This window comes from Fusarium vanettenii (assembly GCF_000151355.1).
Source record: "Fusarium vanettenii 77-13-4 chromosome 6 genomic scaffold NECHAsca_20_chr6_4_0, whole genome shotgun sequence".
NCBI lineage: Eukaryota > Fungi > Ascomycota > Sordariomycetes > Hypocreales > Nectriaceae > Fusarium > Fusarium vanettenii.
This window is the reverse complement of record NW_003315865.1, coordinates 464,118-489,760: the sequence shown is the minus strand read 5'-3', so window position 1 is coordinate 489,760 and position 25,643 is coordinate 464,118. Positions and strand designations below refer to the sequence as shown.

General features: G+C 52.6%; 9 protein-coding genes across 9 annotated transcripts; 7 read left to right on the top strand and 2 right to left on the bottom strand.

Moving 5' to 3' along the window:
* Window positions 1-253: 253 nt before the first annotated feature.
* NECHADRAFT_42905 (uncharacterized protein) lies at window positions 254-5,197 on the top strand (the record flags this gene model as incomplete). Its single annotated transcript, XM_003045061.1, has 3 exons — window positions 254-299; window positions 468-616; window positions 806-5,197. 3 exons carry the CDS (start codon window positions 254-256, stop codon window positions 5,195-5,197), a joined length of 4,587 nt encoding a protein of 1,528 aa, XP_003045107.1.
* Window positions 5,198-5,925: 728 nt separating this feature from the next.
* On the bottom strand, window positions 5,926-9,241 carry NECHADRAFT_44215 (glycosyltransferase family 2; the record flags this gene model as incomplete). The annotated part of the gene is made up of 2 exons (XM_003044651.1): window positions 5,926-7,091; window positions 7,150-9,241. The coding sequence occupies 2 exons, from the start codon at window positions 9,239-9,241 to the stop codon at window positions 5,926-5,928; spliced, it is 3,258 nt and encodes a 1,085-aa protein (XP_003044697.1).
* A 3,037-nt stretch (window positions 9,242-12,278) lies between these two features.
* Window positions 12,279-14,291, top strand: NECHADRAFT_43621 (uncharacterized protein; the record flags this gene model as incomplete). Its single annotated transcript, XM_003045060.1, has 3 exons — window positions 12,279-12,734; window positions 12,793-13,513; window positions 13,567-14,291. The coding sequence occupies 3 exons, from the start codon at window positions 12,279-12,281 to the stop codon at window positions 14,289-14,291; spliced, it is 1,902 nt and encodes a 633-aa protein (XP_003045106.1).
* A 572-nt stretch (window positions 14,292-14,863) lies between these two features.
* Window positions 14,864-15,598, top strand: NECHADRAFT_94329 (uncharacterized protein; the record flags this gene model as incomplete). Its single annotated transcript, XM_003045059.1, has 1 exon — window positions 14,864-15,598. The coding sequence occupies one exon, from the start codon at window positions 14,864-14,866 to the stop codon at window positions 15,596-15,598; it is 735 nt and encodes a 244-aa protein (XP_003045105.1).
* A 2,075-nt stretch (window positions 15,599-17,673) lies between these two features.
* On the top strand, window positions 17,674-19,022 carry NECHADRAFT_42835 (uncharacterized protein; the record flags this gene model as incomplete). Its single annotated transcript, XM_003045058.1, has 4 exons — window positions 17,674-17,874; window positions 17,964-18,253; window positions 18,310-18,375; window positions 18,425-19,022. 4 exons carry the CDS (start codon window positions 17,674-17,676, stop codon window positions 19,020-19,022), a joined length of 1,155 nt encoding a protein of 384 aa, XP_003045104.1.
* Window positions 19,023-19,167: 145 nt separating this feature from the next.
* NECHADRAFT_70122 (uncharacterized protein) lies at window positions 19,168-20,204 on the bottom strand (the record flags this gene model as incomplete). The annotated part of the gene is made up of 1 exon (XM_003044650.1): window positions 19,168-20,204. One exon carries the CDS (start codon window positions 20,202-20,204, stop codon window positions 19,557-19,559), a length of 648 nt encoding a protein of 215 aa, XP_003044696.1. The 3' UTR covers window positions 19,168-19,556.
* A 1,032-nt stretch (window positions 20,205-21,236) lies between these two features.
* On the top strand, window positions 21,237-22,561 carry NECHADRAFT_70119 (uncharacterized protein). The gene is made up of 2 exons (XM_003045057.1): window positions 21,237-21,597; window positions 21,651-22,561. The coding sequence occupies exons 1-2, from the start codon at window positions 21,409-21,411 to the stop codon at window positions 22,263-22,265; spliced, it is 804 nt and encodes a 267-aa protein (XP_003045103.1). The 5' UTR covers window positions 21,237-21,408; the 3' UTR covers window positions 22,266-22,561.
* A 421-nt stretch (window positions 22,562-22,982) lies between these two features.
* Window positions 22,983-23,878, top strand: NECHADRAFT_44229 (uncharacterized protein; the record flags this gene model as incomplete). The annotated part of the gene is made up of 3 exons (XM_003045056.1): window positions 22,983-23,089; window positions 23,145-23,277; window positions 23,324-23,878. 3 exons carry the CDS (start codon window positions 22,983-22,985, stop codon window positions 23,876-23,878), a joined length of 795 nt encoding a protein of 264 aa, XP_003045102.1.
* A 701-nt stretch (window positions 23,879-24,579) lies between these two features.
* On the top strand, window positions 24,580-25,486 carry NECHADRAFT_94325 (uncharacterized protein; the record flags this gene model as incomplete). Its single annotated transcript, XM_003045055.1, has 2 exons — window positions 24,580-25,413; window positions 25,457-25,486. 2 exons carry the CDS (start codon window positions 24,580-24,582, stop codon window positions 25,484-25,486), a joined length of 864 nt encoding a protein of 287 aa, XP_003045101.1.
* Between the last annotated feature and the right edge of the window lie 157 nt (window positions 25,487-25,643).

Here is a 25,643-nt window from a genome sequence, read left to right as displayed (position 1 = left end):
AAAGGAAAGAAAACCACTCAAGATCCCCGGATCCCGCGTGAGCGAGACCGTCCCTGGGATATTTTCCTTTCTCCGTGTCTCTCCTTCCATCTTCCTTCTCTCTCCCACACATCCTCCCCTCCTCTCCGTGTGAAGCGCCAGCAGCTGTGTCTGCTCTGTCCATCCCAAGAATAAACATTCAGGACGGACAGGACATCCGAGCCTCGAATTAGAAACAACCGACGAGACGAATACGAAGACGGAACGGGTCACAATGGACGCTGCTTCACAGCACCGGATCAAGACTCCTGAGGAGGCTGGTGAGTCTGTCCTTCTTGTGCTTGGGGACTGCCAATGCGCTGGATGAGCTTGAGATCGCAAGACAAACCCCTCTTATTGCGCATCTTTTACTCTCCCAGCGCAGAAAAGGCGGCATCAATTGCAATCCGCTAGATGGCAAGAACCAATTGGCTAACCTCTCCTCCCAGTGGCTCGAATCGCCTACCTCTCCAGCGATGTCATCGTCTCCGTCCAGCCCGCCATTGGCACCGAATCCGACTTCTCTGCCCACCTGAAGCGGTACGCAGGCCGCAAGGACAGCAGCCTGGTTGCCCAGAGCACTGATGCAGTTCCTGATGTAAGTCAGACACGCATGGAGAATCTACCCCTCCTTGAATACTTCTCCGAAAAATCCCCGACCTTATTTGTGCAAACTATGGGAGCCTCTTTTGGTGTCGTCAAGACATGGACACAATTGGGCCCCTCAGTTACATAATTGGTGTGGACAATGACATGAGATTACACAGCTAACCGCCAAAACTTCCAGATCCTCCCCGTCCGACACAATGCCGACCCTCTTCTCTCAGTATACACTCCCATCCGAGCTGGCAAGCTCGTCTCCGTCACCACCACATCATCCATCCTCCTCCCCTCCGTTTCACACCTCTACAAGCTGGCCAACTACCCCGTTGTCCTGCACGTCTCTCTCCAGCCGCGGACATTTGCCGACTACTCTGTCATCACCGCTATCCGCAACTCAGGATGGACCTTTGTCCAGTCCGAGAGCCTTCAGGAGGCCCAAGACATGGCTCTGACTGCCCATGCTCTGGCTATCCGCACCGGCAAGGGTGTTATCCACTTCTTTGCTCCCTCTACCTCTGAGAAGGACAAGCCCATTGGTGTTGAGGACGCCACAGTCATTCGCGACATTCTCGACATTGAGAGTGTGCGCCGATTCCAGGCTGGCCAACCCACATCTTCACAGTCCGGCATCTACGCCGATGATGGCCACATTGCCGTCTCTTCGGATCATGATGCGCCTGTCGTGACCGGTGCTGCTAACAACGGCTCCCTTACTGTGCCCCCCAGTGCCAGCGCCTCCAAGGCTCCTTCAGCTGGAACTTCTGTCAAGTCCAGCCAAGACAGCGAGGCCAGCACTCCCGTTGCGCCCTCTTCCGCTGCCACCACTGTTGAGACAACCCCTCCCCAGGTCACCTCTGAGGACGTCTACAAGTGCGCCGCGCGCATCTGGGGCCAGATCAAGACTGCTCTTGGCCGAGAGTACAGCGCTTTCGAGTACTCTGGACCTCCCGATGCCGAGAACTGTCTCTTCATCTTCGGCTCTGATGCCGGTGCCTTCGCCCAGGCCATCGACGAGGCCAACCCCGACGAGATCTTCGCTTCTGCCGCCATCCTCACTCCTCGCCTTTACCGACCTTGGATCGGCTCTAGACTCGTCGAGGCCATCCCTCGATCCGTCAAGCGAATCGCTGTTCTGGAGCAGATCCACCGCAAGACTACCAAGTGGGGTCCCCTTCTGATCGATGTCCTGACCTCCGTCAAGAGCGGACCCGGTGGCGTCGAGACGATTGTTGGTCATCAGCTGGGCTACCTTGCCCCGGAGGTTGTGGTCCAGGCTCTGCGGGGCGTGCTCCAGAACCTCACTGCCGAGAAGCCTATTCAGAACCTCGAGGTTGGCAAGAAGAGTGCCTGGAAGGAGCCCACTGGCTACGATCTCAACACTCCCCAGCTTGAGACTGCCTACAACAAGATCCTTGATCAGCTCTTTGGCAAGCGTGCTTACGTTGCCAACGCCATCAAGTCTGCTACCACTGGTCTTTCTCCCACCGTTGCTGCTAGCCCCGAGTTCGGCTTTGGCTCTCTGCTTGCTCGCAAGCAACGCCGCAACAAGTTCGTGTCTCAGGTCAAGGATGCTGCTACCAACGGCAGCTTCATTACTGATGCTCCCAAGAGCTGGCTGGCTCGATGGGCTATGAACGCCGACGATGCCACCAAGTCGACAGAAATTGCCGATGATGTGATTGCCAGACTTGAGACTGATGGTTCTTCTCTTGCTGCTGAGCTCCTCTCTGCCAAGGGTCTCTTCCGCAAGGAGTCGCTCTGGTTGACCGGATCTGATGCTTGGTCTTACGATCTGGGTAACTCTGGTGTTCACCACGTTCTGGCCTCTGGTGAGAATGTCAACATGCTCATCATCGACTCTACCCCCTACTCCGAGAGGGCTACTACCGATGCCAACCGCCGAAAGAAGGATATTGGCCTTTACGCCATGAACTTTGGAAACGTCTACGTCGCCTCTACTGCTGTCTACAGCTCCTACACACAGGTCCTGCAGGCCCTGCTCGAGGCCGACAAGTTCGACGGCCCCTCCGTGGTCCTGGCTTACCTGCCTTACTTCGGTGAGACCGACTCTCCTCTGACTGTCCTCCAGGAGACCAAGAAGGCCGTCGATGCCGGCTACTGGCCTCTTTACCGCTGGAACCCCGATAACGAGAAGAAGGGCGAGCCCAACTTCTCTCTCGACTCTGAGCTCATCAAACAAGAGCTCAAGAAGTTCTTGGCCCGCGACAACCAGCTCACCCAGCTTGCTGCCAAGGAGCCCAAGTTCGCTGCCGCCCTTGCCCAGGACTTTGGAACTGAGGTCCGAGCTCAGCAGAAGAGGAAGGCCAAGGACGCCTACAACCAGCTGCTTGAGGGTCTTCTGGGTGCTCCCCTGACTATCCTGTTTGCTTCCGATAACGGTAACGCTAGTACTGTGGCTAAGCGACTTGCTAACCGTGGTCGTGCTCGAGGCCTGAAGACGGCTGTGATGGCCATGGAGGATTATCCTCTTGAGGATCTCCCTGCCGAGGAGAACATTGTCTTTGTTACCTCTACTGCCGGTCAGGGTGAATTCCCCCAGAACGGTCTGCCTTTCTGGGATGCCATCAAGGACAACACCGATCTCGACCTGGCTACCGTTAACTACTCCATTTTTGGTCTGGGTGATAGCCACTACTGGCCTCGCAAGGAGGACAGGATTTACTACAACAAGCCTGCCAAGGATCTTGATCGGGTTCTGACCAACCTGGGTGCCAAGCACCTGGTCCCCGTCGGTCTGGGAGACGACCAGGATCCCGATGGATTCCAGACTGGTTACCAGGAGTGGGAGCCCAAGATTTGGACCGCCCTCGGCGTAGACAACGTCGATGGCCTCCCTGAGGAGCCCCCACCTATCACCAACGAGGACATCAAGATTGCTTCCAACTACCTCCGTGGTACCATTGTGGAGGGTCTCAACGACACTTCCACTCTCGCTATCTCGGCCGCCGACCAGCAGCTTACCAAGTTCCACGGTACTTACATGCAGGACGACCGTGATATCCGAGACGAGCGCAAGGCTCAGGGTCTGGAGCCCGCCTACTCCTTCATGATCCGATGCCGACTGCCCGGTGGTATCTCGACGCCCCAGCAGTGGGTCCAGATGGACGACATCGCCAACACGCTCGGTAACGAGACCATGAAGCTCACCACCCGACAGACCTTCCAGTTCCACGGTATCGTCAAGAGCAAGCTCAAGCCCGCCATGCAGGCCATCAACCGTGCCCTGATGACCACCATCGCTGCTTGCGGTGACGTGAACCGAAACGTCATGTGCAGTTCGCTTCCCACCCACTCCAAGTATCACCGCCAGGTGTTTGCTTGCTCGCAGCTCATCAGCGACCACCTCCTGCCCTCGACCACTGCTTACCACGAGATCTGGCTCACCGACGAGGACAACAAGAAGACCCAGGTTGCTGGTGACGCCGTCCAGGACTTTGAGCCCCTCTATGGTCCTACCTACCTGCCTCGAAAGTTCAAGATCACCATCGGTATCCCTCCCCACAACGACACCGATGTGTATGCCCACGATATCGGTCTGATCGCCATCAAGGGTGAGGATGGTAACCTGGCTGGTTTCAACGTTCTTGCCGGTGGTGGTATGGGTACTACCCACAACAACAAGAAGACGTATCCCCAGACTGGTCGCATGTTCGGTTTCTGCAAGACTGAGGATGTGCACATTGTCTGCGAGAAGATCATGCTCATCCAGCGTGACAACGGTGACCGCAAGAACCGAAAGCACGCCCGTCTCAAGTACACCATCGACGACATGACGGTGCCCGTCTTCCGTGGCAAGGTCGAGGAGCTCTGGGGCAAGAAGTTTGAGCCTGAGAAGCCGTTCGAGTTTAAGAGCAACGTCGACACTTTCGGCTGGCAGAAGGATGAGTTTGGTCTCAACCACTTCACCTTCTTCATCGAGAACGGCCGTATCGAGGACACTGCCGAGTTCCAGATGAAGACTGGTCTGCGCGAGATCGCCAAGGTCCACAAGGGCGAGTTCCGCCTTACTGGTAACCAGCATCTCATCCTCAGCAACGTCGCCGATGAGGACCTCCCCGCCATGAAGGAGCTCATGAAGAAGTACAAGCTCGACAACGTCCAGTTCTCTGGTCTCCGCCTAAGCTCCTCCGCCTGTGTGGCCTTCCCTACTTGCGGTCTCGCCATGGCCGAATCTGAGCGATACCTGCCGGTGCTCATCTCCAAGCTTGAGGCCTGCCTCGAGGAGAACGGTCTCCGTCAGGACTCTATCGTGATGCGTATGACGGGTTGCCCCAACGGTTGCGCTCGCCCCTGGTTGGCCGAGGTTGCCTTTGTCGGCAAGGCCTATGGTGCTTACAACATGTACCTGGGTGGTGGTTACCACGGCCAGCGTCTTAACAAGCTGTACCGCCAGAGCATCAAGGAGGATGAGATTCTCTCCATCATGAAGCCTCTCCTGAAGCAGTACGCCCTGGAACGACAGGAGGGTGAGCGCTTCGGTGACTTCTGTGTCCGAACTGGCGTGATTGTGGCCACCACTGATGGCCAGAACTTCCACGATAACGTAAGTTGTTGACTCTGCTCTTGATACCATGTATAGTTGGCTAACAATTGGAATAGATCCCCGAGGAAGATGAAGAAGATGAGGAATAGATGATGATCAAAGAATGACCACCATGATGAATTGGATATGGAAAAACAAAATGGGGGGATATTCAATGACGGATTGATATCATACTTTTTTATCTTTATTTGCTTGCTTGCATAGCTTGACTTGGCCCGGCGCAATTTTGGAACCTACCCTTTGATTACATGTAGGAATATCTTTTTTTGAGGAACAAACACACACACAAGACTTTTCTGTGAATCATTATAGACTTGAACTTTATACATTGCTTCTTCTTACAGGTGTCTTCCAACATCCATCCTCTCGACATCCTGTAAGGGGTATACTACAATAACAACAACTACTGTCTATCCGCATCATCACCTTTGCCTCCTAAACTCGAACCATACCAAACAAAAATACCAAGACCCAGACCAAGACTAGTAATTCCAACAAAAAACCAGCCAGACCCTCCTTCAACAAAAACATTGTCCACAAGAAACTCGTAACAACATCATCATCTTTTCTTCGAGAGAGCCTGTCTCGTACATTGATCGTTATTCTTTCAACAAAAAGCTGGGGATTGTTTTCGCCGTTCCATGCCCTTATGCGCCTGACCACGCCGGATGTAAAGAACCCAAATGCAAACAAAATTCACACGCAAGAACCTCCTTGGTTCGTTCAGACGTGAATAAAGATCAGCTTCGCAAGTTACTCGATACGCTGCTCATCTTGTCGTTGAACCTCTCCTTGAGGCCACCCATCCATCGGGGCGCCTTCAGGCTCAACCGCACTCGGCCCTCCACTATCATGTTGACGACGTTAAGGACGGCAAATGTGGTAGAACCAATGGCACGGAAGACGGCCAGGGCAGCGACAGACCAGAGGAGGAAGCGTAGGTAGTAGTTCTCGCCAATACCCTTGGCACTGTAAATCTCCGAGACAGCCATGCCGAGAATACCGTTGCAAATCATCCAGGTCAGCACCAGGTATGTGCGGACACTCTTGTAGTAGTCTTCCTGCATCTGGGCTTCGCTCATGGGGTTTTCGGGAACTTCAAGTCGGTCACGGAGGTTGCGGAGAGCCTCATCGTAACCACTGTCAATGTCGAGCTGCTCGCTGGGCATGTCCAACTCGACAGTTTCACCCTTACCAACGGCACCACCAAGGTCAGTCTTCATGACGTTGTCACCCTTGGTTCCCCAGGTAACATCGTGGGTATTGCAGAAGGCGTAAATCTGTAGCGTGCAGATGTAACTGGGGAGCAGGACGAAGTACTGTGCTGCTGAGGTGATCATGTGCCAAGGATCGAGGTATATGATCGACATGATAAAGTACATTCCTATGGTTGATAGGATGGATACGATGAGGTTTGTAAAGACGTTGTTACCCATCTCTATCTCATCGTCCTTTGACGTGAGCTGTCGAACAATGATGTAAATCGTAGCAAAAGTCGTGTAGACCATGATGACTCCGTATATGATCATACTCGAGAGGTACAGTTTGTTAGAACCTTGGGGTCGATTGCCGAGGGACAAAATGAACTGCGTCGATATCAGGAGAACGCAAGCGTACCGCAGGATATGGAAGATGACGGTGCCGATATTGTGTCCAAACGGATCGACTTTGGGGTCTGTTAGACCGCCTGCGACGAAGTAAAAGGTGAGGTAGAAGTTGGCCAGAGAGAAGAATGTGAAGAGAAGCTGGATGAACTGGTAGAAGAACTCGATGTGCAGAAGCACCTTGCGAAACACAGTATGATCCGTAAACCAGATTTGCTTGAAGTGGACGAGGGAGTAGACAGCGGCAAAGAAGGCACCGTTGAGCCATCGTCGACGCTGCGAGATGAGTTCCGAGACCGTGTCTATTTCAGAGTTAGTGTCATGTCATGATGAATACAAAGTCATTGATAGGGGACTTACCAGGCACATCAGTCTCACCAGTACATCCCTTGACGTACTTCAAGACCCATCTCTCGCCTCGCTTGGCGACCAACTCCCAGCAAAGAATACGATCTTCAGCCAGATACATGTTGGCTGTAAAGACATCGGCGTGTTGTCCGTGCAACGTTTCACCCTTGAAATACTGGCTGAGGGGTCCATGTCCAGTCTCATCGTTCTGCAGCGCGTGGAAACGGTAGGCACTGAGAGCACCGGGAAGCACAGTAATGTAGCCAAAGACAGACTCGAGGGGCTTATCAAGAATGTTGGACATCTTGTACTCAAAGTTCTGGGACGCCACAAGGGGGTTCAGGAAGTTGGCACCCATTTTGCCCTTCATAGCCTTGATCTCTCCACAAGCGCCGGCAACGTTCGAGTCGGTATCAAAGGCCTTCCAGAGATGGTAGAGCGAGGTGCCACCAGGACGAGTACCCACATCCAGTAGGATACAGACGTTGGGGTTGAGGGCCTTGCCAAAGGCGTTGAAGAACCATCGGTGCGAGTTGAGCTTACGCTGGTTCTTCTCTTTGAGACAGAAGATCATCTGGCAAGGAACAATGCCCTTCTCGGCACCCTTGAACTTGAGATCGGAATCGAGAGAGACCTGGGTAGTGTACTCGTACACGTGCGCCTGAACGGCTCGGTTGTTGACAAAGTTCTTTGCGATACCATGCTGATAGACACCCATGGCAGCAAGGGCGTCGAGCGTACGAGGGTGAATCTTTTCACGGCCATCTGACACGATACAGACCACAATCTTCTGCCACCCCGTCTCACCCCAGGTACGGGATCGAGACCGGGAGCAGAAATGTGAGATGTTCTTCATGACAGCGTACATGGTGCGAGTGAAGCCGATCTCATCTTCGTTGTACATGGTGATGCAGATGAACAGCTCAGTCTCTCGGAGAGTCTTTCCAATCGACTGTCGCAACTTGTACCCTCTCTCGACAAAGTCGTCGGGATCGCATGTCACAGCTGTGTATCGCATATGGGTGAATTCAACCTCGCCTCGTCGTGGCAAGAAACTGTAGAGAATGGTGGGAATCTTGCACTCCAGCACCAGCTCACCGTTGATGAGCTGCACTTCCTTCCTCGACATTTGGGGTGCGCGAACACCTCGTCGTTCTTGGGCGCCATCTGGAGCCGGGCCATAGTGCTCAAACTTGTCGTAGTCTGAGTGTGTCTCGTGTAGTGTACTTTGAGAATCAGATGAAAGGTATGAGGCCCGGTCCACGGGGTGAGGCCTCGCGTCGCTGAGGTCTGATTCAGGTCCAAACACATCGTCATCTATATCACTGTGCAGGGGAATAGACACCGTCGCATCGTCTGCAAAAGGTGGGATATTTCTGGAGTTGTTGTTTGTTGAGAAGAGCGGTGCTGGAGGGAGTGGCCGCCGTGGGCTGCCGCCATATCTGGAAGAAGGGGTCCCTGGTCGAGGACTTCCATTGAGATCAGATGGCTCATACATGTCGTTTGATGGAGGGGGCCTCGAGAAGTCGGACCTTGTGAAATCCGACATGCGTGATGAAGGTGTCCATGGTCGTTGAGGTGAACCATCGTTCATGTGCACTCCGTACGGGATGTAGGATGATTCGGGGGGTGGCATATGTGGCGCATCGTTGAAGATAGAGCCGGATCTTGATGACCGGACGCTAGGCTGATAGTTGAGGTTTCGTGGACTTCGAAGACTGGGGAGTTTCTCTTGTGAGCGGGCGTTCTGAACGGATCTCAATCGGCTCTGTGGCCGTGGTGGTACGGGGGGAGTCTGGTCTCGGCCATCACGCTGTTCTATGTGCTGTCTGCGCCGCTCGCTGATTCCGTCTGGGATCTCTGGGAGCTCTCGGGGCATGTCTGGCATGTCTGCGAATGCAACTCGCATGCTGTTCTTGCTCTTTTTGTTCTGCAGCTTTGCAGAAAGTCCTCCAGACATCGCATCGCGGGGCAGCAGGGACTGTGATTCGGCCACGGTGAGGGAGTAGGCTGGAGGTAGAGGGAGAGGAGATACACGATCACGTTCCTCGTTTGTAGTATACTTCTCGAGGTCATCCAGATGCTCGGGGTATGCCCCGGACATCTGCTTGTCCTTGTCTGAAGACATACTGCACTGAGGAACCAGAGGAGACGGTGGTGATGGGATCGCGACTGGCGGTGAAGAGGAAGAGGGCGTTGTCTTTGGGGATAAAGCAGAGGAAGCAGAAGCAGAAGGAGAGGAAGGCGTTTGTTTTGATGGGGAGGGTGGTACATACTTGTGAGCGTCGTAAGGTTCTTCCACAGAGGTCAAAAGTCTCATCGCAGCGGGACTATGCCCGGTGGGAGTGTGATTAAGTTCATCGTCATCGTACGGCGGGAGGCTGTAGTCGGGCGGGCGTTGGGGCGTGTTTGGGTCCATGGCGGTTGACTCGGAGGTTGATTCGGAGCTGGAATGTGGACGCGGGTAGTTGCAAGAGGACGGGGGATTCGAGATTGGCGATTGGAGGCCCAAAGCGAGGATGTTTGGGAGACGACAGGCGTTTCCTCGACGGCCTACGCCGTAAGGAACGAGAAGAGCAACCGGATTCTCCTGGAAAGGACTCCTCAATCAAAGATTGAACTTGCCGGATAGAGTTTCGAGGTGTCGTCGAGAGCGTAATATGTTGAAACCTTGATCTACAAAAGGTGTTGGGTTGCAGGTTGAGAGTGCAAGTGTGGGTGAAGCTCGCACAAAGAATGCAGCTCGGGCATGCAACACAGAATTGTCGAACGAGAGTCGGGACGAAGAAGTTGAAGAGAGACAAAGAGCGGAGCAATGAAAGCTACCACTTTCCCTTTTTCCACGAGGCGTCGCACAGTAGCACGGAGCGAGCGGATATGGTTGCGGATATGGATTTGGTGGTGGGGGGTGGGTGATAGCTTGGGGAGGAAGCTTGGGTCATCCCAAACAAACGGTTACGTAGTACTGTTGACCCAGCAACGCACCCTTTGGGACATGTCTGGCACGCCCAGTCTCACAGCCTCCCAGTCGTATTGTTTCGGTGGCCGGGGAGGAAGCGCCACTCTCTGTTGGATGGACGATGATGACTGGCTATTCCATCATGACTGCCTGGGCGAGACCCCGGTGGATTTGTTGATGGTGGAGGTCGAGTTTAAATTGCCTGCATCCCAAACTTCTTCAGTGTCGGGAGTTTGAGGCTCAGCTCAGTGACATACCCTAAGCCTTTGTTGAATCTGGAGCCAAGTTATTCCGCGATGAATTCACTTCTTCAATCGCAATTGAAACCTTCATCAGACTGACCGTTTCTTTCAAGAGTACCTATTTTTGTTCTTCGTGATGGCCTCCTGCAATGGCCGCCACGTAATATTTACATGCAAGCGCTGGCGGCCTTTCTTAGCGCCTTACTGTGGATAACTTCGTTTCCCCAGTCATGATCGCCTACAGACAAGCATTCAACGGTCGGGAAACCTTCATCAACAGCCTGTGAACGCTAGGACTGAGCTTGGCCTCGCCTCCACTGCAAAGGCGACGTGTGCCCTCGTTGTGACAAGTCAAGTGCTGAGAGGGTCAACCTGGTCTGACTCCCTTCAATTAATCTAATCCCCTGGCCAAAGGCACAGACGTTGATGAACCAGACGTTTTGTCAGCGGGGTGGACCGGCCTGACCCTTGCATGGGCCGCATCATGAGCATTCCTTGAGCCCTGCCGAGTCTGACACTCGGGGGAAGAGAGATCCCGCTTTCACCGGGAGAAAGTGATCGTACCTGACCGATTCTGCAGTAGCCACCTCGGATACGGATACGGATATGTCGTCCTCTCGTTCCTATGCATACATGGATGCTGCACTGCCTCGAATCACACCGTTACCCTACAGCAGCCGCAATTTGTCTACCGAACCCATAAACGATTATGCTATCTACACGTCTGAGAATCCGTATAGTTAAACCTATTCCTCAATAAGAGAGAAAATCTCATCGCTGTCACTCGTGGCTCACCGAAAGTCAAATCGTATCACCTGCCTCACCGAGAATTTGCTGTTGGAAAGGACACAGTCAACAGCTGATCAACATCCTTCCCGAACAAAGGGTTCTGCTTTTAGTCAATGCTGAGCTACGCCGCATTGGTAGTTGCAAAAACAATGTAGAGATGATCATGTATCAATGGAGCCGATATCCCCTAGGTCCCAATTGGAAAAAGAACAGCGAGCTGTCGAAACTATTTGCAAAGCCCCAACGACTCACTTTCTTCAGGGACGGATGCTTGAAGACATGCTGACATAAAGACTCAAACAACAAGTAATCCTTCATGAGGCAGAATAGAGTCAAGACTATGCATCCATGTCTCTGAATTGAGTGTTTACCCTGTTCGATGATGTCTGGGCCGGCCCAACGACTCATACCCAAGGAGCAACATGGAGGATGAATGGGGGTAAAGCATGTGCGCTTGATCAAGGAACCCCCACATCGAAACTCATATACTGCATACACCAAGTGAACCTTGTCGGCCTCTTTCCCCATGGGGTGCCGAGTTGTAAGTCAATAATGCGCTTGTCTGGAGTTAACCCGCACTCAGAGACCACTCTTCACGTCAGGCTGCAGCCTCAGAAAACCTCCCGGTTACGGGATGACGTTGTTGGACCTGGATATGTTTTCTGCTCTTGGCTGTTGACTGTATCAAAATGCCTCACTGCAGAGGGTGTCGGTTTGGTAGGTGCCCATCCATGAGGGTATCGTGAGATTCTGGTCACTCCTCAGGCATGGTGTCCCTTCGCACTGCCTCGTGATTCACCTTCAACTATCGCAACAGGAAGGAGATACCCAACAATTTGAACACACGATATAGGAAGCTGCGATGGATCTCGATCATCGATTCTTCAACATGATTCAAACTCCTCTTGCACACGTCTGCGTCGAGAGACTTTGACGCCTCGCATCCTCGCTACGCAGCACAACGAGAGTTTATTTCATCGTTTCTCGTCGCCCATGCCGAAAACCTTTTTGTTTCTATTTGCCTAGTATTTTCTATATAATCCCTGCTCGCCCCAGACTCAATCACCTTGTCTAAGTATCGCGTCGTCAATCAACAGTGTCAGATCAAGCACACTTTCTACATCCCAAACGACATCTTCTGACTCCAGACCATGTCGCAAAGCACAGAACCTGGCCAAACAGGCCCTGGTGATAATAACCCCAGCTTAAGCTACCACTGGGCAGGCCGAAAGGATGCCCCCCGCGAGTCCCTCCACAACAACACCAACGAGCCGGTTAGCGATGCGCCCACGACTGTCCTTCAGAACCCGTTGGCCGATATGACCGAAGAAGAACTCATTGCCGATGCTAGCGGCCTATGTTTGCAAAAGGGTCTACTCGAGCACGTTGATGTTTTCCGCAAAGCAGCCCTTCTGGCCAAGGTTATCAACGTACCACAAGGGTTCGAGTCAATCGACGCTTTGAGCGAGGAGGACAAGGAGATGCTCCGCTATGAGGAGACACACCGCTGGAAAGCTCAGCCCAAGATGCTCTACTTTCTTTGTGCTCTGTGTGCAGGATGCGCTATTGTGCAGGGCATGGACCAGACGGTCATCAACGGCGCTCAGGTATGAAGATTAAGCTGGCCCTGACTGAAAACGATATCTTTTGCTAACATGACTCTAGAGCTTCTACTTTGCCGAGTTTAAGATCACCAGATACGCGTTGATCGGCCTGACCAACGGTGCCCCCTATGCTTCGGCCGCACTCATCGGGTGCTGGCTCAATGCCCCCCTGAACAAATGGTTTGGACGCCGTGGTACCATCGCCTTCTCTTGTCTCTTCGCCTTCATCACCGGTATCTGGCAGGCCGCTGCCAACACATGGCTTTGCTTCCTTCTCGCTCGCTTCACGCTCGGTCTCGCTGTCGGTGCCAAGTCAAGCACCACCCCCGTCTATGCTGCCGAATGCGCCCCCAAGAATATCCGTGGAGCCTTGACAATGATGTGGCAAATGTGGACAGCATTTGGCATCATGCTGGGATTTGCTGTCTCGATCGCTTTCCAGAACCTGAAGTATCCCAACGAGTTCGCCCCCTGGCGATGGATGATTGGGTCGACATCCCTTCCCCCGCTGATCGTGGGATCCCTTGTTTACCTCCTCCCTGAGAGTCCTCGTTGGTACATGGATAAAGGAAACTTTGTTGAGGCTTATAACTCGCTTAGAAGACTCCGCAAGTATGATTTGCAGGCTGCTCGCGACATGTACCTTGCGTGGAAGTTTCTGCAGGTTGAGGAGCGCTCTAAGGAAGGCCACAACATATTCAAGGAGTTCTTCAGTATCAGGAGAAACTGGCGAGCTGCTCAGTCTTCCTGGTTTTGTATGCTGATGCAGCAGTTCTGTGGTGGTATGTACCTCCTAAACCCCGATGAGTAGTGAGATGGGCTAACATGATCCTAGTCAACGTGATTGCGTACTACAGCACCAAGATCTTTAAGGATGCAGGATACACACAGTCGCAGGCTCTACTGATCTCGTTCGGCGGCGGTGCCATCAACTGGCTCTTTGCGTTGCCGGCAATCTGGACAATCGACACCTTCGGCCGCCGAAACCTTCTCCTGTCGACGTTCCCTCTCATGAGCATATGTCTGTTCTGGACTGGCGCAAACTTTTATCTTCCGGAGGGACCTGTTCGCTTGGCGCTTCTTGCGACTGGTATCTACTTGTTTATGGCTGTGTACTCCCCCGGCCTTGGTCCGGTTCCATTCACGTACAGCGCGGAAGCATTCCCGCTGCACATCCGAGCTCTGGGTATGGCTTCGGCCACATCTATTACGTGGGCCTTTAACTTTCTCCTCAGTTTCACGTGGCCTTCTATGGAGGCTGCCTTTACAACATCGGGCGCCTTCTTCTGGTATGCGTCATGGAACATGTTCGGGTTGGTGTTTGCATACTTCCTCCTTCCGGAAACCAAGGCTCTGTCACTGGAGGAGTTGGACTTTGTCTTCAGCATGCGCAACCGAGACCATGCTAAGTACTATGTTAAGCGACTGGGCTGGTACACAAAGAAGATCATGGGCCGCAATCCCGATTCCATGCCAGCACTATACCGATTGGAAACAACTGCGACAGAGACGGAGATAGAGGTCAAGCCAAGCAACGTGGAGAGCAGCAACTCGACTTGAAGGCCGATGATGTCGATTCACGATGTTGTCTACAACTGATTCTTGATTAGATGTTTTTAGTGAGAGGAACTGCATACGCAGTTGAGGTTTCCTGGGGCGTTTGGGAATTTGAATACCGTAAGAGTCATGGTTGAGCGCGGCTTTGCACCGTGGTTGGGTAACGTTAGTGGCTTATTAGGTAGTGTTTAATCTCGTAATATTATTACGGTAGATTTACTGTGCCTCATTGTGAATTCGTGCTATTGAAAAGTAATCTGAACTTCTGTGGTCAGGGTAGGTTGTCTTGTTCATTATGGATGACTAACATGGAGGGCTTCTTCATCTGCACAACCAGGGGTTTTCATCACTTTGACACTAACCAAGCAAAGACTGGCATTGCCGAAGAAGCGGCCTTCATTTTGGCCCGTGAAAGCGCCACCCGAGCAACCGACATGACAGATGACGATCATCAACTAGACCAGCCCGAAGCAACCGGCTTCCGCTCGGTCCCAGGCCCGGCTACGACGCCGTCGAACTCGACGCAGGGATACGGACCGGCGCATGTGCTAGACCACCATCCCGACTATCCTCATATGCATACGATAGTCTTGCTGCATGGCAGAGGCAGTGACGCGGAGGAGTTTGCGGAGGAGTTGATGGACTCATCTCGCCTATCAGATGGGCGGTCGTTGCAGGAGGCGTTACCGGGCTGGCGGTGGGTTTTCCCCGCTGCAAGGCAAGTCTGGAGCGAAGTGTTTAAAGAGTTTATGCCAATGTGGTTTGAGTTGAGGGACGGCAGGGATGGTGCTGGGGATTCCGAGGGGCTGAAAGAGGCGGTCACACATGTGAGAGGTATTCTGCAGGAGGAGAGGACGAGATTGGGGTACGGCAAGGTGATTCTGGGGGGCATAAGTCAAGGGGGAGCGGTTGGCATGTGGACGTTGCTGTCATTGATGGGCGAAGGGAATGGTGATGATGATCCGGGGAAATGGCTGGGTGGGTTTGTGGGGAGCAGCACATGGATGCCGCTTGGAGATGATGCTGAGAAGATGCTTGACGGGGATCATCACGGCTCTGAGTTTGTGGAAAACATGATGAAGTCACTTTCTCAGCGACAGTCGACCATCCCTGTTCTCATGGGACATGGCGTTGACGATGCTTATGTCGACGTCGACTTAGGACGACAAGCAGCGCGCATCTTGAGTCGAGTTGGGTGCAGTGTTGAATGGCGAGAGTACACAGGCGCAGAGCAAGAGGGTCATTGGTTCAAGGTGCCCGAGCAAATGGACCACATTTACGAGTTTCTGAAAAGCTTGGAAGCGCAGTAACAAGACATTTTCGGATATAAGATTCACAAATCTTTCGGAATTGCCACATAGCATCCTTGAATGTCAGAATTTTTACTCGGGACCCGCGGAATTATCACCATCCTAGTTAAGCTGACAGTCCCGAGGCCAGAGATCTCAGGATTCATATCCCAGTGCAGGGTCTTTTTTGTGCCACTCCGGAATGTTTTATTCGAGTCATTTGCAGCGAGTGACAGTAAAAATTACCAGAAAAAAAAAGTAAAAATGAATCTTGGGGTAACATTGCGCGACATGATCCTTGTCTTGTCAAAAAGAAAAGAAAAAAAGGGCGCCTTCCCCTTGCAGCAAAAAGAATGCGTTTTAAAAACTTCCATGTGAAAACCTGGATGCCTGCCTGTTTAGGCAAGTGCCCTTCAAGTTTTGGGCTCGCGCTTGCACTTGCACCAACCAGACTTGTGCTCAAGTTGGAAGGAACAAGTGTTTCCATTACGGATAACCTCAGTTGTGGCCCATGACCGTGCGTTGCTCTTTCCAAACCCGAGCTTTGGTGCCTCAGGGTGTGCCTCAGGTTCAACTCCCAGCCCGGATATCATGATGGATCCGTCCATTCTCTTGCATCTCGATATACCAACAAGTAATTTCCCTTCAGACCAAGCTTCGAGTTTAGCGATGCCATGATCATGGTCCAACATTCTTGTCTTGCCGTACGTGATTCCTGACACTATCGGAGCACAGGCCCGTCGCTCTTGCAAACTATTCAACTCCTCGCCCGGACCTGTTTGCTCTTCAGGTCCACACGGCCGAGAAACAAACCACCGTCCTGGAAACCTCGACACACGACTTCTCGAAAGGACAGGGTCACCTTAAAAAAAGCCACGAGGCCCGGCCCTCATCCGGACGAATGATCGGCAGCACCAACAGAGGCGCCCCTGAGGCGACTGTTTTTTCCCTTCCCCTGGGGCGGCACGGCCCTGATGCCCGTCATCTTTTGTGTGAATCGTACGGTGGCGTGTGATGGTCCTTGTGCCTGTTTGCCTGGTTGAGCCAGATGCATTCGTGTCTGGATATACGACATTTGCCGAGAGATGTCCTGAAGCAAGCTATGGTGTGTGCTTTGACATGGACCATGTGCTTTCTTGTCTTGGAGTTGATCTCGACTGCTTTTGTCTGAGCAGCACTTTAATCCGCAGCACGGGCTGGGCCGGCGGCCAAAGAAGTGAGGATATCCTGGCTTCGAATTTTTATCTGCAGGGCCATCTTGAACCAGCAAATAGCTGTTTATGGCGTCTGGTTGGTTCATCAAGTGTCAAGTCATGGCTTACAACACGTCTTCGGTCCTTTTCGTCTCCATCAGCGTCGAAGCTTCTCAGCCAGTTACGCCCTGATACCAACCGAGTCTCGTCTTGCAGGACCCATCGCCTTCTGCAACCTCACCCCAGTCTGCACTCTGCCCTGCCTCTCATGCTCATGACACCCCGGCCTCGGATCGCTCTTTGAAAATCGCCATCCATCTCGAAAGGCGCGGAGCCCCCCGCCCCCTCCCTCGGGCCCTTGGACTCCTCCGGACCAAACCTTGTTCGGACATGCTCCGTGAAGCTGCCCGGCCACATAGCCTCGAGTCGGCAATCAACATCATGGATCGAGTTAATGCCTCCGATGTGCTCGGCCACTAGTCTTAGTGGTCCCTTGTCCTGGGGCCCTGGATCTCCACCGTTTCATCGACCACCGATGGCGTCCTTCTAGTCGTGGTTCTGTAAGCCATCACCCAAGCCAAGCCGAGCCTAGCAGAGCCCACCGTCATGCGACACTGGGCATCTCGAACTGACTCCCCATAAACCCAGACGCGCATCCATGGATGGATGGTTTGCAGACGTGGCCCCGTCGACTGAGAATCTTGGGATGCCATGCCCTAGCCTAGCTCCTGTTTCCCAGCCCGGTCGTGGAGGCGGGTCGGCGTGGAGGCGAAGATGGAGACCGACTCACTGTCGTTATAATGATACTTCTGCAGCTCCCACCCCCGCTGCCGCCGGTCTCTGCTCTACTTCTACTGTTTTAGAGATCTGGTTTCTTGATGCTCACTTGAGCGTCTCATCACCATGCGTAACCCACCTCCAGAGGTGATGGCCACATGGCCTCACCCAAACTACGACAACCCGGATCACCGTGGGCCAGCTCTGCTCATTGTCGAGGTATCCATCATGTCGGTCGCTGTTCTCACTCTCCTGGCTCGACTCTACGTCCGGATATTCAAGGTCAACAAAAGTGGCCTCGACGACTGGCTCATGTTGGCTGCCATGGTAAGAATCTTCCCCAGATTTGTACCTCGGCTCGTCCAACGAGCATGTGCATGGTGATCGTCGCCCCCCCTGCTAACACTGCGGGTTAGGTTTTCGGCATTGGAGTTACAGTCTGTGTGATACTGGCGGCCCAGATGTATGGGTGGAACATTCATGTGTGGGATCTGAAAGAGTCCCAAGCTGTCAAAGGTCGACAGGTGTCCATCGCCGCCCAGACACTCTTTCTGTTCTCTTCCGGTCTCGCAAAGAACTCGATCCTCGTTTCCTATCTCCGAATCGCTCCGGCTCACTCATGGCTTCGACGCGTAACCTATGCATCGATCAGCTTGGTTACCGCCTTGATTTTTATCTTTCTTATTGTGCTTTGGACACAATGTCGGTATGTTGGATACACGTCCAGCTGTTCAGTAGAGACTTAATCACTGACCGTTGCAGGCCAATGTCTGCTTATTGGAGCTTGACAGGCGGTGATAGCTGCTCTGCAGAAGGTCCTAGTGTGCTGTAGGTTTCCCAATAACCCCTTGCTTGACTTGTCATTGACCCCTTATAGGAGCCAAGCTATTACGACAGTTGTTACCGACCTGCTCGTCTGCGCTATCCCTCTACCAACACTCTTCAAGTTGAAGCTACCACTTTCGCAACGCATCGCCCTCATTGTGGTTTTCTCACTTGGCCTTGTTGTCGTCTTCGCGGCCTCGATGCGCGCATACTGGACACACTACGTGACGGACGAGACCTACGATGTTACCTGGGAGGGCTTCTATCTTTGGATCTGGACCGCCGTAGAGGCAAACTTGGGCGTCATCTGTGGTAGCGTGCCAGCATTGCGTCCACTCTTCAGGAGCATGTTTCGGTCAAAGAGCAGCAGTTACTACAACAAGACAGGCTCGCACGCTTACCCGCCTGGCACCGCTCAAGGAGGAGTAGTAACGGTCATCACGAGTCCCAAAAAGGCCAGTAGGACCTGGACGGACAACCTCCAGCGAGGGAGTAAAGGGGTGAGGATTCAAGACGACCATATCGACATCGAAGCGGGCACTTTTAGTGGCGGGAAACGACACAAAGACACCGACAGCGGGGCGTCGACGCTTGAGATGGATACCTGGCCGTCGCGAGAACAACCCAGATCGTGGCCGTCGAGCTCATAGTGAATTTTTGGCATGTTTGGCGTTATGGTAATGCGGTAATCACGAAAATGGTACTTATGAAGGAAGGGAAGGAAATCACAGGACATCCAGCATGACAGGCATGGAAGGGATATAAACCACGGCGTTCAATATGGACATGGTATGGTAATCACCAAAATAAATGTTCCCTTTTATTTACCAGACTCCGTCAAGTGATCCTCCAACTATATTCGCCCTCTAAATGCTTTTGTCTCGTCTTGGCGTCCACATGAGGTTCATGTGTTGAGAAATGTCAAGCTAAATTCGGGCATAGGGTTACTTTGTAGGATTTAAAGCTCCTTGGCGTGGCTTTGAATCCTACGGCAAGCCGAGACGAGACGACCCAAACGCTTTGACCCATCTCGCAAATTCGTCAAGTTTGATTGTCCAGAGGCGAACCGAACCGAGAAATCGGGGGGGGTCGTGAACAGGGATCAGTGTTTCCATTGCATCCCTTTGGTGTGTATAATACACCCTTGATAAATGCCCGACTTGCATGCATCGCGCGCCGGCGCATTAGCCTTCCCCGGCGGGATTGTCGTCCATTGCGGCGGGGGAGTCGAAGGGTGTGTCTCGCTTCGGCCGGAGGAGATAGCACCAGTAGTATAGGTCCGGATCATGTGGTAGTAGCTTGGGTGTGGGAACCTTGGCAAGGACCTCGATATCAAAGGGTAGGTCATCAAGGTCGAAGCGCGAGGAAGAGTAGCTGAGGGAAACCCATACACCGCCATCGGCAAGACAATTCCGGATGCCGGCGGCCATACGGCGTAGCGGGGTCTCGCCGGCGCATGAAATCGCGTCAACGGTGCTCTTGTCAACGATGAGATCAAACTTTTCTTTTAGATCGAGCTGTGTAGCATCTTGAACCTCGTAACGCATTTGCACATCTCCAAATGCCTGCGTCTCAAGTTCGCGGCCGCGGTCAATGGCGAGAGGCTCGTAGTCGACATTAAGGAGGTTGCGGAAGCCCCGGGCCCGGAAGTGGTTTTGAAGGTCGCTGGTGCCAAAGCCGATGTGGAGGATCCGGGCGGTGGCCGGGTCCAACCGTTGGAGGACCGGCTCGACTAGCGGCATGAAGTCGGCCGACTTGAGGAGCCACTCAAAGGCCTTTTCGGAAGCGAAGCGCTTGTGCCAGTAGCTCTGCTTGTCAAAGTCGGCTGGCATGATGGCGGCGAGTGCGGCTCGGGTTCGATGGAGGATTGGGGACGAGGGCTCCAGGGGTGGGATCTGGGGCGCGGCGGAGGAGATGGCCATTTATAATTACCCGGGCCCTTTCCTTGGGCTAGGTTTTATCTTATCAATGCGACTCAAGGGCCAAGGGGTCGTGTATCATGAGGATTGAGGATTTGCAAATCCTGTCGAGGGGGGGTGGTTTTCGGATCCACAGAACTGGGATTGTTGGAGAAGGACACGAGATAAGTCATGGGGGCTGCCCAGAAGAATTGGAGCCTTCATGATGGCTTCTTTTCGTGTCCAAGGCAGACGATGGTTTACTATGTTGTTGGTGATATGAATAGCGTTGACAATATTGACTTTGCGACCGTGATGACTGGCGTTTGCAAAGTGAACAAGAGGTCTACTATTGTGATGTTGAACGGGAGCCGTTCCGGTGCATTTTGGGCGTTTGAATGTGGATTTTCGGCTCAAGTGCCGAGTGAGAAAGACGGTGACCAGGATGAGGATGGTCAGGGAATGATCAAAGTGACATTGATAAGATTCATGATGCTCAGGAACAATGTCACGGAGTTGTTCTGCATTTGGATAGTTCTCACAGTTGAGAGTCCATTAGGCAGTGAATGATTGGCTCACGGAAGGAAAATAAATTATGGTTCAAGATGGTGTCTGCAAAAGAAGAAACAAAACTTCTAAAGAACCATTGATGGATGGACCCTTGATCAACAAACTCGAGCGTTCCTGTCCGAGGGTGAAGAAACTGTCCGAGGCGCGGAGGATGACGTCGCCCAGCTTCAACAAAGGCATGATTGGCAGGGGCTGGCCGAAAACCCCAGCCCTATTAATATCCGACCAATTACAGCGTGGGAGCCGTTACTTTCCAGCCACACTCGAGTGAGGCGCTGTTTCAGCTCCGCCTCTTTTCGAGTGCCGCGTCAACCTCCAAGCAATCTTGGCAAGAGGAGGAAAGGATTACGAGGCGCTCGCGCGTGATGGAGGGGGAAGTAAAATCCTACATCTACAAACAAACTTGTCTTTTCAGACTCTGCATCATTCTCGATTTGTTCAACCTATTAATCGTTTCTCTCGTTTATAGCGACCCTGTTTAGACCTTGTTTACATTGAACACCTCAAGGGCGCATCTCCCCCGCAACAGAGTAAACAGACAAGGCTCAAAGAAAAGAAACACACACATATGGCTCCCGCACCGTCTAGTGAGCCCTACGGCATCGGCCATGGCGTCGCCAACAGCCTGCTACGGCGTGATCTCTCAAGCCCTACGCACACGCAGCAGGTGACGCTGGGCATCATCGCCGTCTACGTGGTCGTCATTGCGATTCTATGGAACGTTCCCTATGTCCGCATGGTTCTCTGGCCCTTCAAGGTATACTCTCCCACGGTTATTAGTTGATGGAAGATGTAGCTGACTCTGTGTAGATGCTGGTCATCGCCTTTCACGAATTTGGTCATGCCATCACGGCTGTGCTTACTGGAGGCAAGGTCAAGTCCATCAGCCTCGACCCCAACGAAGGAGGTGTCACGCACATGATTGGCGGCAAGAGCGCCATCACTCTACCAGCCGGCTATCTAGGCTCTTCCATCATCGGAGCTCTCCTGATCTTTTGCGGCTTCAACATCGTCGCTAGCAAAGTCGCCAGCATCGTCCTGGGCGTCTGTTTTCTCCTGACCCTGTGGTGGGGTAAGCGAGACTGGCTGACGATCCTTACCATTCTGCTCGCCGTCGGCCTCCTCATCGCTTGTTGGTTCATTTCACACGCTCAGGCTCTCCGCTTCGTCGTGCTCTTTATCGGCGTCATGTCGTCGCTCTACAGCGTGTGGGATATCTGCGACGATCTGATCCTGCGTAAAGTAAACTCTTCCGACGCCAGCGTTTTCGCCAAGAGGTACGGCGGCTCTTCTCAGTGCTGGGGCGTCATCTGGTCCATCATTTCAGTTTGCTTCATGGCTGCTGGTATCGTTGCTGGCCTGGCTGCCTTTTCTCAGTCGTTTGAGCAGCAAGAAAAGGACTCTCAGAAGTTTATCCCAACCTAGACGAGTGGTTATCTACGGCAAGGGATTGGCGTGATTTCTGTACTTTGGTTGTTTTATTCACTTATATTGGGGGGACAGACTGTTTGAAAAACCGACGGACACAGTTACCTGGAGTTTTTGACTGTTGCTGAATTTGGTCATGATAATGAGGATCAAGATGGTTTGAGAGCTACAGGCTCATAATGAAGAGAGATAGATGTGTACTACAAGTAGCTAGAGGGAGAAAGCGAGACCGGATTGATACCCTCCCAGAATGGAATGGATCTTGTTTCCATAGGCAAACATTGTTTCACTTTACTTTCTGATTGTTGTTGTGACTTGCCGTCGCTTCCCTTAAAGTCGCTATTCAGGGAGGACAATGTGCAGCATCTGTCCCACGAGTTTGCAAAATCTCCGTTCAAGTGACGAACCTCCATCACCACTCGAGTCGGTCCTTTAACTCAGCCGTGTCTGACGAACCCCCTGTGATACCATTGTGACTTGTTCAAGGCGACGGCTCAGCCTCATGAAACGTGATTGACCGCGATAGACTTGTACAGTGTCTAGAGGACGTCAGCTCACTGCTTTAGATTTGATATAAGAGTAGGTGGAGTTTCCTTGGGGAAACATCTTCTCAGAAAAAAACAAACTTGACAAGCAAAGTTGACGTGTACTACAAACCTCGAGAAAGAATCCCTGTTTTTCAACATGACGTCCAACTTGAACCTCCCTTGCGCGATGACCAGAATCGCGCCTCCATGCGAAGAGGACTATTCCCACGAACCTTCTAATCTGAGTCTCTGCGGGGACAGTTATTTCTTCAGCGGACGCTTTAGAAGCTATGGGTAAGAATCCTGCAATGTATGATGTAAGCGGTTTGTTCCTGACTTGCTCTCTCAGCCGAGTCCCCAAAGCTGTTGATGAAAATAATGAACTGGACTTTGATCATGTGCATGGGGCGTATAACACTGAGTACATCGTGCTTGGACCTAGTGAGCGGTATTTTCGCTGCAGGCGTATCCGCGAAGGAGAGGTTGCTGCCATGAGTGAGTTTCCCCTTTACCCCCTATTAGATATAGTCTTGTGCTCATTCTTTGTTAGACAGCAGTGACTTGGAAGACTACGAAGAAATTACCGACTTCTGCGATGACCACCAAGTCGAGCGCCCAGCCTTTTTATGCTTCGGGCCCAACGGCACGTTTTACATCCGTACCGTGAACGATGAAGAGAAGTGGAATCTTCCTGCTGAGACGGTCCGCGATGCTCTTCAGGTGACGCCAGGCGCTGCGCAATCTGGCGCTCAGGGTCTCTGGCTTGGAGCTGAGGGCTCATGGGTGGTCCAATACCGCGACGGCAGCTTCCGCTTCGATCTCCGAGGCCGGTATGCTGCTCTAGAGAGGGCACTTCAACAGGCTCAAGAGGATGGCGTCCGGATTAGTGGTCTTGCTCTGAACCTGCTCGATGCGGATTCGTATGCTTGCGTCTTTAGTGACGGAGTGGTTGAGTACGAGGTCGGACAGGCTGGATTTGACGGGAAAGAGTTTGAAAAGTGGTGTGAGGAGAACTTTGAGCTGAAGGAGCTTCATAAGCTGTTGGCTGAGATTTCCGAGGTTACTAGGAGTAACTGGCCCTGAGCTATCGCGGTCACTACATGATTGTGCTTGCAATCTTGGGGTACGTATTTCATGGTTTGCCATATAAAGCAATCTATAGATAAAGAAAAGATGCCCGAATGAGAGAAAGCTGTCATGAAAACATTAAAACGACTAATATGTACTTTCTTGAACTGTTTCCACCGAATCGGTGGGCGAAGTGCTGCCTGCCTCAGATATTTCCCGTGGACGTGATGAGATTCCTGAAACAATGCTTAATCACTGGTATAGAACCCGCATAGCACATATCAGTATGGCTTATACGTACAGTGTATAGCTTTTCCTTTAGCCGGAGAGTCCCTGGACTTCCGCGGCTCCCGGCCTTACCAATCGGCCTCAGCTCCGTAAACTGCCCCACACATCCGGCAGACTTGTCGGAGTTGTGGGCCTTGCCTCCGGGGTCGATCTTAGTGACGATTTCGGCAAAACCTGCCAACTTACATATCGAAGATGTGACGATTCATGGTGGATGCTAGAAATGCTATTGGCGGCTACTGAGTAGATCCTGGCCAACTCTGTAAGATGCTGACATCGGCTCCTTAGGAAGACGACTAAGCTAAGGCATGTAAGCGCCCTAATGAAGGAAGTAGTCATGTATAAAAGACTCCCACCATGACGCTGCTTTTGGTTTCAGATGACCTCTCGCCCAGTCTACAAGACGCGTAAGCATCGACAATCTCATCATGGCCTCGATAAAAACCCTCTTTCAGCTTTCCTCGCAGCCAACATGGTTCGAGAACATTTGCATCCGACCCAACGGCACCATCTTGGCAACACGTCTCGACGTCCCTGAAGTCTGGGCCATTGATCCTGCCACTTCCTCCGGCTCTTCCTTGTTTCGAATTCCACTCTCCAAAGATGTCCCTTCGCAGGCACTCACCGGTATCTGCGCCCTGCGTCCAGATGTGTTTGCCATCGGCGCTGGCATCTACGACATGGCGGGCGGCACAGGAGCCAAGGCAGGTAGTTTCAGTGTGTGGCTCGCAGACTTGACGGGTCAGGAGCCCAAGGTTACCAAAGTGACCGACATACCTGAGATTGCCATGATCAATGGCATGGCAACGTGGGATGAGAATACGGCCCTTGTTACAGATTGTTTGAAGGGCAAGGTGTACAGGCTCGACGTCACATCTGGCACGTACAATATTGCACTAGAAGATGAGACTATGGAGATACCTGCCGGTGCACCCTTTCAAGTTGGCATCAACGGCCTCAAAGTCCATCGCACGACCGAGCAGATCCACGTTTACTACACCACTACGACCCGGTACTCGGTGTACCGCATGCCCGTCACACAAGAACTAAAGCCTGCAGGTCCCGTGGAGACGCTTGCTTCAGGAGTCGTCCCTGATGACCTCATCGTGGCACAAGATGGAACTGTCTACGTGTGCACCAATGTCACAAACACCGTGGCGCGGATTCCACCAGGTGGAGGAGGCGTGGTGACAGTCGCAGGAGAGGCAAAGGCTATGACACTTGCGGGATCAACGGCGTGTGTGTTTGGCGAAGGAGAAAAGGTGCTCTATGTTGCTACAGCTGGAGGCAATGCGACTCCTGTAGATGGCAAGACTGAGCCAGCCAAAGTTGTAGAGGTCAGATTGGACTAGGAGAATAAGGTCAAGGCAGAAAGCTGTTTTAGAGACGACCATTCAAGTCTGTAGCTCAGTGATATTCTCACTCGAGTTAGTTAGGCCCTTAATGACCATTCTATCATCGTCCCATGCCTATGTATCGGCGACAAGCCCCA

Coding starts and splice junctions, on each gene's coding strand:
- NECHADRAFT_70119 (XM_003045057.1), top strand. CDS start 21,409: ATGGCTCCCGCACCGTCTAGTGAGCCCTACGGCATCGGCCATGGCGTC. Junction 21,598..21,650: donor TGGTTCTCTGGCCCTTCAAG/GTATACTCTCCC, acceptor GACTCTGTGTAG/ATGCTGGTCATCGCCTTTCA.